This window comes from Engystomops pustulosus, chromosome 10, assembly GCF_040894005.1.
Source record: "Engystomops pustulosus chromosome 10, aEngPut4.maternal, whole genome shotgun sequence".
NCBI classification, from domain to species: domain Eukaryota; kingdom Metazoa; phylum Chordata; class Amphibia; order Anura; family Leptodactylidae; genus Engystomops; species Engystomops pustulosus.
Genome location: NC_092420.1, coordinates 24554209 through 24570469, shown reverse-complemented (window position 1 = coordinate 24570469; position 16261 = coordinate 24554209). Strand labels below are relative to the sequence as shown.

The window sequence follows — 16261 nt, the reverse complement described above, 5'->3', positions numbered from 1 at the left end:
ATTGCTGCACCTTGCTACTAGCCATGGCCATGATTGGTCACCTCTTTGGCCAATCATGGCCATGGCTAGTAGCAAGGGGCATCAATTTGCTGCAAATCCAGTCATACATCCAGGTTGTACAGATGAACCCAAACTGAAGCTGTGGGTCCACTCATCTCTATGTAGGACAACACAGACAGTCTGCTATCAAAAATACCATAAAGTCCAAAAAACCTTAAAGAAGGGTTTCCCATAATTTCCTGGTAACCACCTATAGGTCCAGAAATAAAAGCACAGACACAACGTTCCTTTATCATCTTTATTGATACATGTGACTACCCTTACACAGGCAACTTGCTACACACAACCTTGTATTAATATCGTTAACACTTTTCACTCATTAGGCAGACCTTAATAAGAAGCGCCCATCTATGCGAGGGCCACCGCTTCCGCGCTCCGATCTGTGTAAAAGGTTACTTGGCAAGAGTACGTGCATATGACATGTAACTGAAGAACACTTTGCCACTAGAAATAATGCACAGAAACATAATACAGTACTTTTATGAAATAATTTCAAATAAATACCCCACATAACAGATGAAATAATTTGCAGTAACAATATCTTAAAAAAGATCAATACTGTAAAAGATGAGCATATAAAAAAAAAATCCCAACATCTAGAATCCAGACTGTTTTTCCAGCAAACAGAAACTTTTTCTTCCCCCTCTAACATTTCAAACTTTTCAAAAAGTTTTATTTAAATTTTAACACATTTTTTTTATCGTCACTTTGCCAAAAATGACGTTCGTTAGCGAGTACCAATTACAAACAATTTTCCGAGGCCTCAACGGAGCAGCCGCCGGATGGGGCGGAGCTTGTTGATGCCGTTTGCAGATTCTGTTTCCTGAAAACAACAGCAGTTAAATACAACATGCAAGAGCAGATATTCCCCCCCCCCCCTTACACATTTGCTAGCGATAGAATGATAAGGCTATGTCCACCACCGTACATAGGTAACACATGAGTCCTCATGACCCGCCCCCCACCAGAGATTGGCGGGATCGCCACCACAAATGTGTCAGTAATACATCTTGCTATATTAAAGTGAAAAAAAAAAAAAGTTTTTTTTTTCAAAGCTATTAGTTTTGGTTTGCAGACATTAATAATTTGTCTTCATCCCTGAATTAGCAAGGATCCGCGACTGAAAAAGAATCACTGACCAACGGAATTTTTTACAATTTTTTTTTTCGTTTCCCGTAAAATACGCAAGATGAATTTATCGTTTTGTCCTTTGCACTTATTGCTCCGCATGCTTGCTGTCACTTCTGCAGAATTTTTTGATTCTATTTTTTTTTTTTAATTATTTTTGAAGCTGATCTAAGATTTTCTTATAAAGGCACTACTGGTATCCATAACAAAGGCTTATAAACACTCGGTATTTGACAAGATTAGAATTGAAGTTTCTAGATGTACCAGAATTTGGCACAGTAATAAAAGAAAAAAAAAAAAAAAAAAAAAGAAACAATTCCAATTTGGAATTTAATTGGTAACAGTTGTATAAAATTCAGTTCATCAGCAATTCTTGATTTCCTAAAAAAAAAAAAAAAATCAGAAGATTCTGAAGTTTTTAGGTAACACTACTTATTAAATGCATTTATTTTTTTTTTCAAGTGCCTATTACTGTTTTAACCAAAGAAAGTCAAGTTTTTTCCTTGTTACATTAAGCTATTCCTAAGAATAATAATATAGTATGAAAACCCCAGAATTTTCAGACCCTGGATTTTTTTTTGTTTTGTTATGAACATGGCAGTTAAAACCAGTAATTATAACACAAAAAAAACTGTAGTGAAAAAAAAAAGCCATGAAGTAAGACAGAACATATAAATTTATATATATATTTACGTCATAAAAACAAAATAATTGGTATATTTCCCTGCAACATGCTGATACTGTAAAATCAACAAGCACAAGCGTTAATACTACCCAGGAAAACCGCCATGTTGAGGCTAATAATGTCGCCACTACATGTTTAGAAGATTTCTACGTAGAATATAATGACATAAAAACAACAAAAAAATTAAAAACTATCAAAAGTGCACAGGTTTAAACAAAGTAAAATAATAATAAAAATAAAAAACAAAAAAAAAAACCCTTTACCCAACTGTACTGATGCTTAACACAGGATAGTGGATGGTTGCGTTTTGTTCAGCACATGTAAGTTTTTCCTCCCCAGCAGCATATTATAGTAAAGCTTTTTTAAATTCGGAGAATATATTTAGATATATATTACGGAAACATGGAAAAAAAAAATTTGGGAAGGAACGCTTACTGTAAGAGATCAGATTAAAGGAGGGCGCAGTAGTTTCCCGTCTTATAAATATATATATATTTTTTGTGCCATTGGCTCTAATAGTCAAGCGCTACTCGGATTGGAGTTACGTGCATCTCAGTGCACTGGATCGCAAGTTCTTCTCCAGGAACTATTCTACAACTGAAAAATGGAAAATAAAATGAAAATTAGATAATTAAAATCACAAATTAACGAAAAAAAAAAAAAATTGGTGCAGAGGAGGTTAGTTGGAAAGAAAATAAGCAAGGCCAGGCAGTCATTAGTTTCCTGGGCAGATAAAGTAAGCTGTGCCTCTGCCTTAAAGGGGCAGCGCGACTCACGCAATGTATAGCCAAGATCTTACAGGTGTTGAACAATAACTGCTGAAGCTCCGGAGTCTTAGAGAAAAATTTTAAAGAATTTTTGTATCCATGCGCTGGACATGCAAGAGTTTAATCAGTCAATACAGAATGTTTACATTGATTGTGCTTATCCCCAGGTAGAGATAGGGTTATAAAGATAAGCATCAACATTATTACAATAATAATTATTATTAAGACTAATAATTAGATTACCGTATTAGAATAATTTAAGAACATGGCAAAAATATGCAACAAAAATAAAATAAAATTCCTCCAAACGAATTGCAAAATAAAAAAAAAGTGGCTAATATTAAACACTCAAAAACTTAATATGTTTGGAGGAATTTTTTTTAAGAAAAAAAAAGGTTAACAAATTAACTAAAAAAAAAAATCCTATAAATTCTAAAAAACTTTACTGAAGAAATAAATATTAGATTCTAGATTTTCCTTATAGCTTTAGAACAAAAAGAAGAGGACATGACATAATAATGGGTCAGTTTGCTTGTGCTAAATATACTGTGAGCTCAAAAAAAATTATAATATAGCATCACTAAAATATATAATTAAAAAATAAGAACTGGATTGGTGCAATTCGTGTGAATTATTTAAATGTTTGTGCATTTCTAATCAAAAATGACTAGGAAAAAAATGTAAAGTTAGCTCAATATAATCAAGGGTTCATTAACTAATACATTTTTTTAGAAAAAAAACTAAAAAAAAACCCACCACAAAATGTTAGCATACAAATTCTAATTTTTAATCAATACACTCCACCACTCGAAAAACCAAGCTCTTTTACCTTTCCGGTAACCCTGATGCTACTTAGCGACAGAGTGTCGGGAACCGGGAAGCAGAGTGCTGATAATCTATAAAGAATGGCAGTGATGTGACAAGAGGTGACACCAGGGTCGTGTAGAAAGAAAGGTCATCAGGTGGAGTAAGGATACAAGCAGGTGAGGGGGAAAGTGACAGAAACTGGTGTTAGGGAGAAGGACAAAATCCGTTCCAACCTGAATCAGCATAAGAAGCTTTATATAGTTAAAAAGAATTGTTAAGAAAATTCCAGAATGAACAGGGCTTTACAATAATACAAAGTAGGCACTTTATATTTAACCTTCCTAAATTCGACCCTTGTGCCATATTTAAACCACCCATCAATTTGACTCAATTGGTTTCCTCTATTTTTTTTTCTGGCACCATTCCCACAGTATGTTTTTTTTTTTTCCTTTTTTTTTGCCTAAATTATACCCGATAAGTAAGATTGCCATTACAATCCAAGCGTGCGCTCATTTCCTTAAATGAGGCAATGACCCCTAGGGGTCAGCATTTCTCTAATTGTAGAGCCCTGTTATGTGCTTGCATAAATAATGCGGATTTCTTCCCGAAAGAGATTCCAGTTGTATTCTATGACAATATAGAATAAAAGTGTTAATACTATTACTTACAAGAAATGAAAAACTGCCACAGGTTCTGGAGTAAATACTTGGCCGCTCGTCTCCTTTCTATACTTATAGAATGGGCAGCGCCTATATCAAGAGTTTTTTTGGTCTGTTCCTAGTATCAAGTATTCTGAAGCCCAAAATAAGTTCTGTATACTGTTAGCTTGTTAATACTTGAGCAGATTTTCCCGACTACATGTGGCACATAGGACTGACTATAGGTCATTGGTTTCACGATCCGTGCTCCTATTGGCTTAGATTAAAATGATAGCGGTTAGCAAAGCATGCAATAGTTGTACCGTCAGAGATGCTCGTGAAAGGTGTTGGGTGGTAAGACCTATGCTAATCTTTCCGTATTCCTTTAAAACGACTCTTACAGCTACTCCAGACTTGTTCACCTTAAGCACGATGCAATGATCCACACATGCATTACAGCAGGATGCCAAATCTGATGGACCTGCGACGGCCACACCAAAGAAAGCCACTCCTGAAGCTTGTAATCACTGCCACGAGGCGGGCAAGGATTTTGCCTTTTTAATTACTTTTTTTTTTTCCTCTCCAAATTATTTTACATCTACAATTATAATTTCGGATGTGCCCATCTGTTGTAACCACAAAGCGGCTGAAAATCACTTTCAGACTCTGCTTGGTGGGAGGGACCGCCATGGGTTCTGTTTAACCCCTGTATGCTTTTTTATCATGTACTATGTACAAATCGCTGCCCAGTCATTTTGCCTCTTATACCACCTCGCCAATATAATGCAAGGCCGGTATAACACAGTGATTATGGCTTCAGTTTGGAATCCATTCCCAATAAACAAAAAAAAAACCTGCCACACCGGTTAATTTCGGAAGTGCTCCTCCGTCTCCTTCCTGCATTAACTTGTAGCAAGCTCCCCCCATACAGATGTTAGTGATCATTAAGCTCGGCTTAATACCATTTGCATACACAGTGTAATAACAGATCAGCGCAGGTTAAGTGGCTGCAATATTGTAGCAATTGGCGTTTCATGCGGACTTCCCAAGCAGGAAAAACAGGACACTGCCTAATCGCAGCAGATCTTATATTTCTCACTGCAAAACACCTGGTTGTTAAGGACAGACCCCTCGGACCTGTCCGCGCAAGAGCGAACGTGACTTACACTGGGGTTACTAGTTTTGTTTTTGGACGTGGATTTTGTGCGCACGCGCTTGGCCTGCTCGTGGTCGATTTCCAGGTGCTCCAGACGTTGCGTCAATGCTAGCTTCTGCTGGATGGCCATGCGGAGGAGAGAGTTCAAGGTCTTCTTCTCATCTTCTGCCGCCGCCAGCTGTCTCTGCATTTCGTCAAGCTGTGAGACGTATTCATCGCATCTAGGTGAGGAAGGGGGAAGGAAATATTAAAATTCAGACATCCGCGTGTGCTAGAGATGAGCAAATCATCCAAGACTTTTCTAAAGATTTGGTGAAGTGTTCATTTTCCCTCAAATGACCCTCTCCCTGAGCTCTGGGATCAATGACAGCTGTAACCACCATTCAAAAAGATTCATCAGATAAGATTCAGATCAACTGTTAATAATTACGGAGAGCACTATATCTAAAGGTTATCGGACTTAGGACTAGAGATGAGCAGATACAAACTTTAAGTTAGGGCCGGGGTTTGGGTGCATCCCGTACAACCAGGACACATTGGCAGCCGTGGAGCCAATCCGGCAACTTGACCCCCCTAGCTACTAGGCATAGCTGTGATTGGTCAGCAGGATGCTCAGAAACACCTTGCCTGAACTGAAAGTTTGGAAATTCATATATATATATATACAAGAGCTCTGTGTATGTGTGTATTCATAACGATATTAATACAGCTATACTGCGTTATTAATTACCGGTTTTATCATTTGTTTTGGATACAACATTGTTTTTACAGAAAGTCTATTAATATACTGTTTACACGGAGGAGGAGGAGAAATAGTGACTGCCATAATATAATTGTCATGTGTATAGAGGAGCCTAGAGCCAAATAATGCAGCTTGTTGTTTTGCCATGGATGACTTCCATATAGATCTCTGACAAAGAAAATTGCCCTATTTGACTGTAAAAATGTGAAAAAAAATAAAATAAAAAACAGATTTCACTTAGCTGTAACTGTGACCTAAATCTGACATGGGTTCCCTGAAGACCCCATATTTCAGAGCAATGTATAATTACTCTGCATCTCCTCCTGGGAGCCGCCTTCATGTATTAATAAATCCCTTTGTGCCGGTGCAGCCCCAGGAAGTCTTTGGTCTCTGTAGCGCTAAATGGCTGCAGACTAATTGCTGCACTTATATCAAGCAACACATCTTTTCTGTTTTAAATATCATATTATGTAGGACTGGTCCTTCTAAGTGAGATTTCATAATAATTCTGGGACACTAGAAGATGGCAGGGGGAAGAGCACCCATAATCAGGGGTGTGGGTCATCTAAAGGGGGTTCTCCAGTAACATATGTTAGCACCTATCCGCAGGATAGGGCCTAATTTGCTGATCGGCATTGGTCTCAGTGATGGGACCCCTGTGGATCACGAGAACATGGGCCCGTTGTAGCTCAAGATGAGCTGATCGCCCATGCGCCAGCTGCTTTATTCAACTCTATGGCGCTGACAAAGATTGCTGAGTATGGCGCTCAGCTATCTCCGTCAGCGCTATAGAGGTAAACGGAGCAGCCAGTGCATGCTTGAATGGCTGCTTTGGTCATCTCTGGACCCCCCGTTCACGAGATTAGTGGGGGTCTCATCGGAAAACCCCTTTAATAAAGTGATTTATAAAATGCCCTTATTTAAAGGGATCCTGTACACCATTTAAAGCATATGGGTAGATTTAACAGAAATTTGGGTGAAAAGAAGAGTCCGATCATAACCCACAATGCTCACTCATATGGTTGGTGATGTCCAAACTAGTGTTGAGTTCGACTCAACCCCCAACCCCCACTATCCTCAAAATTCATGTAAAAATGAACCTAGAAGATTTTTACAAGTAGAGGTTGCAGGGGGAATTATCACTTCAGACGCCGCTATCTTTCGTTCAATAGGACCCAGTGGTTTTGTGAGTTACAGAACCGGAGATACAGACCGTTAAATACATAGTTGGAAATGTGAGCTGCAAATAAAAATCCAATCCCCAATTATTTTTTTAACTGTCTGTATCTCTGTTTATGCAGATTATAGAACAACAAGTCTGAGGCAAACTAAAAGACAATATTCTTATCTTTAATATGACACCAGAGCATGTTTCTAGGTACTATAGAACTGGAGATGGAGGGAGTCTACAGTAACAATCAGTGAAGCCTCTAAACTTGACTTTTCCCAGGTAAAATATGCCTCTTCTCTGCTTATTTGCAAACGACTATGGAGTTTTTTTTTTTTTTAATAAACGTGCAAGATCTTACATGAAAGCCTAAATTCTAGAATGGACATTTCATACCCTAACCGAGGCTGCTAATAGTGTAATAGAGTATCATCTGGTACTCTGATCAGACCTGACTGATTAATGTTCTATACATTAATGATCAGCACCGATGGGTCGGGCACTTAAAAGCCCTCTAGTGAAGCCTTTTTGTTCGATTAATAGCATTTGGCAGGAAGGTACGTGACCAGCACACAAGATCAATTTTCAAAGTAGATTCTGCATTCCCTGAAATAATACACATGCATGTGCCAAAATAATCCCAAATCCTATATAAAGGGCACTAGGAGGGCTTCTGACACCAAAGGCAAAAACCTTTACTCAGATCAGAACCTCAATCCTTATAGAAGAAGCAGATTTGCATGTAATAATATTCACACATGACACTTACACGTGATACCAATTATATTTAAAGGTGAGGTGCCTCATTGTTAGGTAAGGGGTGTTCCCAGATCAAATTATGAGATTATCCTTTAATCTAAAGGTACAATAAATGTAGAAAATAATTTTCTCCTTTGGTTCCTAATTTGGAAACATTGGCAAAATATAAAGGGGCAGCTTTATTGTGAGAGTAGATAAGAAGAGGGGTGTATGAGGTGTGGAATGTCATGCTGCCTGGATCTATGAGCAAGTTCCCCTGGTTTATCATGATGGATTTTGGTGGTAGATTTCCTCTGTCATTCCCATACAATTGAAAGGAGCAGGTATGCCCAATATGTGGACTACTACTTCCCACAAATACAAGTACAGGCAGTCCCCGGGTTACATACAAGATAGGGTCTGTAGGTTTGTTCTTAAAGGGAACCTACCACCACGAATCTACCTATAAAGGTAGATCGGGTGGTAGGTGGATGTAAGGGACGTGAGGAGAGCTCTTTTTAGAGCTAATCCTCACGTCCCCGCTAACTTTTGGGAAACTTTATTAACCTAATATGTAAATTTAGTTATGCGGCTACTGGGGTGTGGAGTAGCCGGCACGAGGCTACACAGCGCGGCTACTCCACGCCCCAGTAGCCACATTACTCCTCCTACCCTGTTGTGTCCGGCGCGCAGCTCCTCGTAGCTGCGCGCCCTCGTCTGACAAGCCGGCTACTGCGCATGCGCAGTAGCTCCGGCTTCGGAGCTGGGACTGCTCAGCCGGCGTTCTGCGCATGCGCAGAACGCCATCATATCGGACGAGGGCGCGCAGCTACGAGGAGCTGCGCGCCGGACACAACAGGGTAGGAGGAGTAATGTGGCTACTGGGGTGTGGAGTAGCCGCGCTGTGTAGCCTCGTGCCGGCTACTCCACGCCCCAGTAGCCGCATAACTAAATTTACATATTAGGTTAATAAAGTTTCCCAAAAGTTAGCGGGGACGTGAGGATTAGCTCTAAAAAGAGCTCTCCTCACGTCCCTTACATCCACCTACCACCCGATCTACCTTTATAGGTAGATTCGTGGTGGTAGGTTCTCTTTAAGTTGAATTTGTATGTAAGTCGGAACTGTATATTTTAGCATTGTAATCCCAGCCAGAACTTTTTTGGTCTCTGTGACAATTGGATTTTAAAAATGTTGGGTTGTCATAAGAATCAGGATTAACACTAAAGCTTCATTACAGACTCCTGTGATAACTGTTACAGCAGATCATTGTAGCCTAGGACTAAAGTACAATAAATTACCAATATCCAGCAGTCCGTTTCTAACTAGGGGTCATATGTAAGTCGAGTGTTCTTAAGTAGGGGACCGCCTGTATACTGAAATTTCTTTAGAAGACCACCCCCTTATCTTATGTAAAATTTACACATTTTCTACCATATATTATTTACAATGGTCATCTCTTGTAAGGAGGCCTCGTCCTAAAAGATTTTTTTGATGCAATGTTTATTAATGGTCTCCAAATAAGAAATTTTACTTTACCAAACCATTTATTCCTAGTTCCCTTATGTCAAGATCAAAGTCAAGGAAATAAAATAGTTACAATCACGACTTTTCAGATGCCGTAATGAAAAAATGAAATCTCGTTCCTTGCCTCATTTATACTAGACCTCAGTCTCCAAGCTTTTACTTCAACAGTATAATATATTGTTATTTGTTTTCTAGGGCTTTACAACCTTGGCTTGCGTCTTGGGTCCCAATCAAATGTCACCGTAAAAAGACCACATCAAAGAAGCTCATACAATACCTGATCCTTCTTTGACTCAAGTTTACGATTACTAAAAGTTACACGGAAATTTACATGCTTTTTTTTTTGGTGGGGGAGGGATTTTCCAGGTTATCGCTACTGATAACCATATGACAGGTTATCACAATTAGATTTGGGACCATCACATATCTGCTTCTGGCACCGGAATCAACTCAAGAACGGACCAGGAAGAACAGCTCCACTATGTATGAATGTTATAGCTCCTACAAGTCTGGAATCACATCCTGCATATGGTACTAGAATCAGCTTCGTGAGAAATGCTTTCAATCTGCGGTTTCAGGACCACTGGAGGACCTTCAAAGGTCCTGGAATCTACACGTGTATTTTGAGCAGGAACAGATGTACGAAGATTTCATGGGTGGAGGTCCTTCTCACTATCAAATTTGATGGATGGTTTGGGTGGCCATGAGAAGGCTTGTGCCCCTGGCCACTGCCCAAACCGCCTAAATCTAAATCCACTACTGCTAGGAAGACTCCTTTGGTTGCCCAAGAAAATAAAAACCATAAAGGGGTATTCTTATGTATTTATGAAAGATCACAAGATAGGTCATAAATATATAATAGATGCAGGTTCCACCTCTGGGACAAACACTTATCTGGAAAACGGGGTCAACTTTCCTCCCACAGCCGGGCCATGCAAATAAAATGTGGGCTACGCTGGCGTGCCCCTTTAAGTAAGGGATTTTATACAGTTCTGTTTACATACCTTGTGGCAAACATGGCTCTGAGAGAGGAGAATGTAGCAGCATCTTCCTTGAGCGCTTTTAGCTCGTTGCGCAGTTTCATCATGGTTTCCGTCACCATAGCTTTCTCGTTCTCATACTTGCTCTTCAAGTTGGCAAGAGCGACTTCTGCAGTCTACAGATAGAAGACAATATTAGATAATGAGCTTATCATTTTCTTTCTGTCCAAATTATTTGAAAAGTATTATGCATTTTGTAATGATTTTTTTTTAATAAAAAAAAAATTATTACTTCCTAATATGTTGTATCTATTAATGTAATCCAATCAATTCTGATGTGCCATAGACCACTAGGAGAATACTATGGTGCTTAATGTAAAACAAACATATTCTTAATCTGGAAAATCCACACTACATAAGCAGTTGATGCACCATGGCACGACAGGTCTCTTTAAAGTAAACCTAAGACTGAATAAGAAATAGAATAAGATTTGTACATTCAATCTAAAAAATGGTAGAGGATTCAGCGGCACCAGAGATTAATTGCAAATATACTTCCCCCTTCCGAAATAATGAGACATAACCTACTTTCCTCAGAGCGTATCACGGAATGAATAAATTATAATTGAAAAAATAATTGCTTAAGCTCCATATCAAATTGAGACTCACTTGTTTGTTGGCTTTGAGAACAGTTCTCAGTGTAGCAATCTGTTCCCGCTTTGTGCTCAGAAGAGACTTCAGCTTCAAGATGTCTTCCATGAGTGTTTCTTTGTCCTTGTCAACTGCTGGGCCAAGCTCCTGGCTTGCTACCTGCTGTCGGGATAACTCGGTGGATCTGTCCACTGCGGCCTGCAAATGCTTGATCTGATCACGGATTATAGCTATAAGATTGTAAATGTTCATGGGTTCTCTTCTAGGATCGGAAACAGGTGATGGGATTGGAGATACAGGAGATCCAGAGTCACTATGGCCATTTTCGTTGCTCAGCAGACCCTTAGAAAGCAGAATCGGTGACCTACGCCCTTTACCTTCTGGACTGTTTCTTCCGCCTTTGCCCTCCTTGTAGTAATCTAGCATGACCCTGTTGGGGGTTTCATTGTTGCACATACATACATGGTGGTACAAATTGGCCAACTCTTCGCTAAAAGTAACCAGCTCATCCTGAGCCACAGTGAGACTTCCTTGTGTCTCGCCTGCCACATCACTCACTTTCTTCAACTCTTTCTCGAGTCTTACAACTTTGTCTCTATCTTGCCGTGAGGATTTCTCCAACAAGGCGATCTTTTCTGCCATGGCTTGAGTTTCACTTTCATATTTGTTCTTCTCCTCTTCATATTTTGTCTCACATTCTTCATACTTGGCCTTTACACTCTTCAGTTCTTCCTTGAGGTCGTGTATTTCTGCTGAGGCTACCTTGTACTTGCACTCCAAGATCTCAGGACCATTGATGTCAACCTCATAATAATCGCCGTCTTCATGACTATCGCGCTCCTTCTCATTGTCCAGAGATGACTGCCGTTCCTTGGAGGCATGGAGTTTCTTCATGGCATTGAGGTTCTCAGTGAGCCTGCTGACCTTGTCGTTCTGCTCCGAAAGGGCACCTTTGGTGTTCTCCAGCTGTTTCTGGGATTCCTGAAGAGTAGACAACAAACCAACCTTTTCCCTTTCCACCTGAAATGTTTGAGAAAGACCGAATTTACAAAACAGATTTCAAATCAATTCAACATAACATTAACAATTGAGTCCGTGATTTAGTCGTGAATTAAAAAAAAAATTATTAGGGATATATTAAAAAATGGGTAAAAGGTTAGCCAGGCCCTGGGGAGAGCACCTAACGCGTTTCATTCATGGGTAGATCAAACACTACTTGAGTAGGGCAGAGAAGTCCCATAAATCTCCCCAACTCCGCCAGTTCGAAGGGTTTTCCGCCTCACACACCACTTTGGGCACGTCAGGGGGGAGAAAGTCTGTGGATGTCCCAATCTTCCCCCACATTTACTATAGCTCCTGCGAGAAAACTGTTGGAAACTATAAAATAAATCTCCACCAGGTCAGACCTGGTCTAAACAGCTGGAGCCTCTTAATAGATATGGGACTCCAGTTGTAATAAATTTCCCCCAGTGTGTCTAACTAGTTCTTGTGTGATCAAACTGCTGTATTAATTTGAGACTCTCGTTTTTGTGACCTGTGGGAGCCCCACAGGTTGTGACTGGAAGAACCCTTTAAGTCAAACTCAAGGAGGTGTAAAGCAAGACTATTTATGATAATGCAACAGATTTTTCATACAACATCACACAGTCCGCGAAATGTAGAGCATTTTAAGATTTTCCAGTTTAACTTTAGCCTGTGCAAATAAATCCACCACAGTCCTCTACTAGAAGCTCACCTGGCTGCCCACCCACCCACACAAAATTCCATGTCAGTTTCATATACTAGAATAAAGTATGTGTATATGTACTTCCTCTGCTATTGAAGATGGAAAAAACATGTTTCCTATTAAAGATCTGAAAGAACATGTATTAGAGATGAGTTATGATGCTATCGGTATACACGTGCATTAGTAATGTAGCCAGGAGCAAGACGACCTGCATTCGACTTGTCAGAACCTTTCCAGATAGAGGAAGATTGCGCTTAGTAGTGTTTATTGTGGAAAGCCATCTCATTGTGGCAGCAACTATATGGAACATGGAATAACTATACATTACTGTCACTTACTCTGGAACAAAAACAAACAGAAAGGAAATTGGCCACAAATTTAACTTTTGTACCCATGACCATATGCCAAAGGAATCAGGTAGGTTCTGCACCAAGTCAGGGGAGGGAAGCTACCTCCTGAGCAGTGCCTACCCCATTGTCATTGAGCAATAAAGCGGACACCTTGTCCCAAGAACTAAGATTGCGTTCAAACTACGGGTTACATTGTCTCTAAGCAGTATACACCTTAGGTTGTGATCCTTGTTGGTAAAAGTTACCCATAAGAAGCTGTACAAATCTACATCATATACCTGCATGAGTTGTTGCTTCAACTTCTGTATTTCAGAGATGTTCAGCTCACTTAACAAGTCCGACACCAGACTTGGTGCTGGATCATTCTTCTTCGGAGTGGACACTTTGTTGTCAACGTTCATCTTGGTGACTCCATTGTGCTCAAAACCATTCACAACGTCATCGTTGTTGGGCTCCGTGATTTCATCACTGAACTTCAGTCCATCGAGAGAGAAGTTTAGGTGGTTGCTGAACATGGAGTCGTTGATGTTCATGTAATGGGACAGCTCTTTGCGTAGGTTGTTCTTCTGTTCACGTTCGGTCTTCAAGGTCTCCAGAGCTTCCTCCAGCTGTCTCTCTGAAATCTCTTTCAGTCGGATGGCATCTTCTAGCTGACTATTCAAAAACTCTGTCTCTTCCTCCAGTCTTTTGATCTCATGTTTAAGACCCTCGAATTCCACCTGTAGCAAAAGATAAAAGTAAGAATCAGGAATCCTTAACCAAATATTGTTACCAACAATATTATATTGCATTTCCAACTAAGAAATGCACATTTTCCAAAAAGTTGATGGCCAATGACTAGCTTCATAAGACAAAGCAAAATGTGATGATAGATTTGGTACCTCTTTCTACATGTGTCATTAGTGATCATCATCCTCCCTCTATGTATGAGCATCATGAACTACCCTTAGAATAACATTTTTAAAGGGGGTCTACCAGCTCCCAAATCACTCCTGCAAGTAGAATTATCAAATCGTAAGGCATGTTATGCCTTTTCTAGACATATCTTTCTTCTTCTTTCCAAGTGCTTTATGGTTTTAGAGTAAATTTTGCGTATATCTTTATGCAAATTAGCTTCTTGGTGCACCACAAGAAAGGGGCCAAGGCTGTCGGAGCACCCATTGTCTTGTCTCTACATCTTCTTTCTGCTAGGGCTTTCAATAATTGTGTGAAAGCGCAGTAGTGCTTGGCAGCACTGAGCATCATAGAATGATATAAAACAGTGCACCAGTAGAAATGGCCCCACCCATGGTGCACTGAGAAGCTCATTTGCATAAATACAAAAGTCCCCTACACAATGCTGATTCTATCTGTGGAGTGATATGCAAGCTGGTATATTCTGTGTGCCGGGTGATATCGGGTGATAACTTGATTTGAGGATCCCCTATGTTTCACCGTGTTTTGATCTGCAATGTAAGTTAAAGTTAAACTTTCATCTTAATATTCATATTAATATATACTGTTTTAACCAGAATATTGTCTGTACATGCAAGTTTTTTCACGTCCATAGTAAACATGTTAATTCTATTCTGCTTCTAGCACCTAAAGCTGTCCATACTTGCCATAGTTTTATAAGCTTTACACTTATTTTTTAGAAGATCCTTTTATTAGATGAACTATATATATCCTAGGAGTCACGATAAAGCATATTCAAGACGACCGGAAGGTGGTTCAGTGGTGCAGGTATATACTTTACGATAAATAATAAAAAGCTCTAGATCTCCCCTGGGTGTTCTGGGAGTCTGACTACAATGGGGTAGATTTACTTACCCGGTCCATTCGCGATCCAGCGGCGCGTTGTCTGCGCTGGATTCGGGTCCGGCCAGGATTCATTAAGGTAGCTCCTCCGCCGTCCACCAGGTGGCGTTGCTGCGCTGAAGAGCATCGGAATGGGCTGAGTGAAGGTAAGTGCAAGCTCCGCGACCAATTTTTTTTTTAAATGCGGCGGTTTTTCCGAATCCGTTGGGTTTTCGTTCGGCCACGCCCCCCAATTTCTGTCACATGCACGCCAGCGCCGATGCGCCACAATCCGATCGCATATGCCAAAATCCCGGGGCAATTCAGGGAAAATCGGAAATATTCGGGTAGCACGTCGGGAAAACGTGAATCGGGCCCTTAGTAAATGACCCCCAATCTGTGTAATATAGTGGGTGACCTAACCTGAGAAGATGGCATTAAAGGGGTATTCTAGAACTATACCATGCTTCTGGTACTCTACTACTCTTCTTTAATTATTAAAAGGGAATCGGCAATCTTCACATGCAAAGCTGCAGACAGTGTTGGGTATTTGCCCTGGAGGTCTGTGTAACCATAACCTTTTGTTTCTTGCTAGTAGCAGCGGGACTGTTAAAAAAAGAAATTATGTTCGAGGATTGCAGCTGCATTCTGAGCATGCGGGTGTGTGAGCTCTAATCAATTTACTGCTGCACAGTCCCTCCTCCCCTACTGCATCAGCTTCTGTTTAAACACTACAGCAGTTACTCAGGGGGGCGGGTCTGTCCAGCAGTACATTTAAGAGATCTCATACATCAGAGCTCAGAATCAACCTACAATTCTGGAATATAAAAAAAGCAGTTTACACAATCCTGCTGCTACTAACAAACCACACATTAGAATAGTTCCACAGGTTTTCAGGGCCGATACCCTACACTTCACAACTTTGTATGGTCACAACTACAGACAGATTCCCTTTAACAATACAGTTGAGAAACAGATTAAGAGACTGCATGGCGACATACAAAGCATGTAAGGCCCCACCGTGTACTGGCTATATTCTGCAGCATATTAGAGGTCTTTTGTCCTCTAGAATCAGTGGTTTTTAGGTTGTATTAATTCCGCAATACAACATCTGATGAGGCTTAGCATAGGCAGTATGAGCCCAATCGACTACAAAATCCTGTATTTAGCTCCATAAAACTTGGAGCTGTTATGGATCCATTATACATGTGCATCATCTATAACCCCGCAAAGTGTTATCTTGACAATAAAGTAGGAATATGTGAAATACTCCATTCTATAACATACGGAGTGGAACATAAATCTAAAAGACAACACCGTAGCCATGTAATCCTACTGTTTGGTCGCCTCAAATACATATAAAA

The 16261-nt window shown here is 40.1% G+C and overlaps 1 protein-coding gene across 4 annotated transcripts in view; it reads right to left on the bottom strand.

The window, feature by feature from the left end:
- Positions 1–284: 284 nt before the first annotated feature.
- The window catches only part of BICD2 (BICD cargo adaptor 2), a 70079-nt gene continuing 54102 nt past the window's right edge, over positions 285–16261 (bottom strand). The window contains exons 4-9 of one of the 4 annotated variants that reach the window (XM_072128149.1): positions 13400–13840; positions 11064–12065; positions 10419–10570; positions 5252–5462; positions 3470–3536; positions 285–2470 (exon numbers count right to left, since the gene is read on the bottom strand). In XM_072128149.1, coding sequence (XP_071984250.1) covers positions 3489–3536; positions 5252–5462; positions 10419–10570; positions 11064–12065; positions 13400–13840 — 1854 coding nt within the window. In that variant the 3' untranslated portion in view covers positions 285–2470; positions 3470–3488. Of the gene's footprint in view, positions 5463–10418; positions 10571–11063; positions 12066–13399; positions 13841–16261 lie in introns of all 4 variants that reach the window. The other 3 variants (XM_072128148.1, XM_072128150.1, XM_072128147.1) reach the window with 3 other exon arrangements.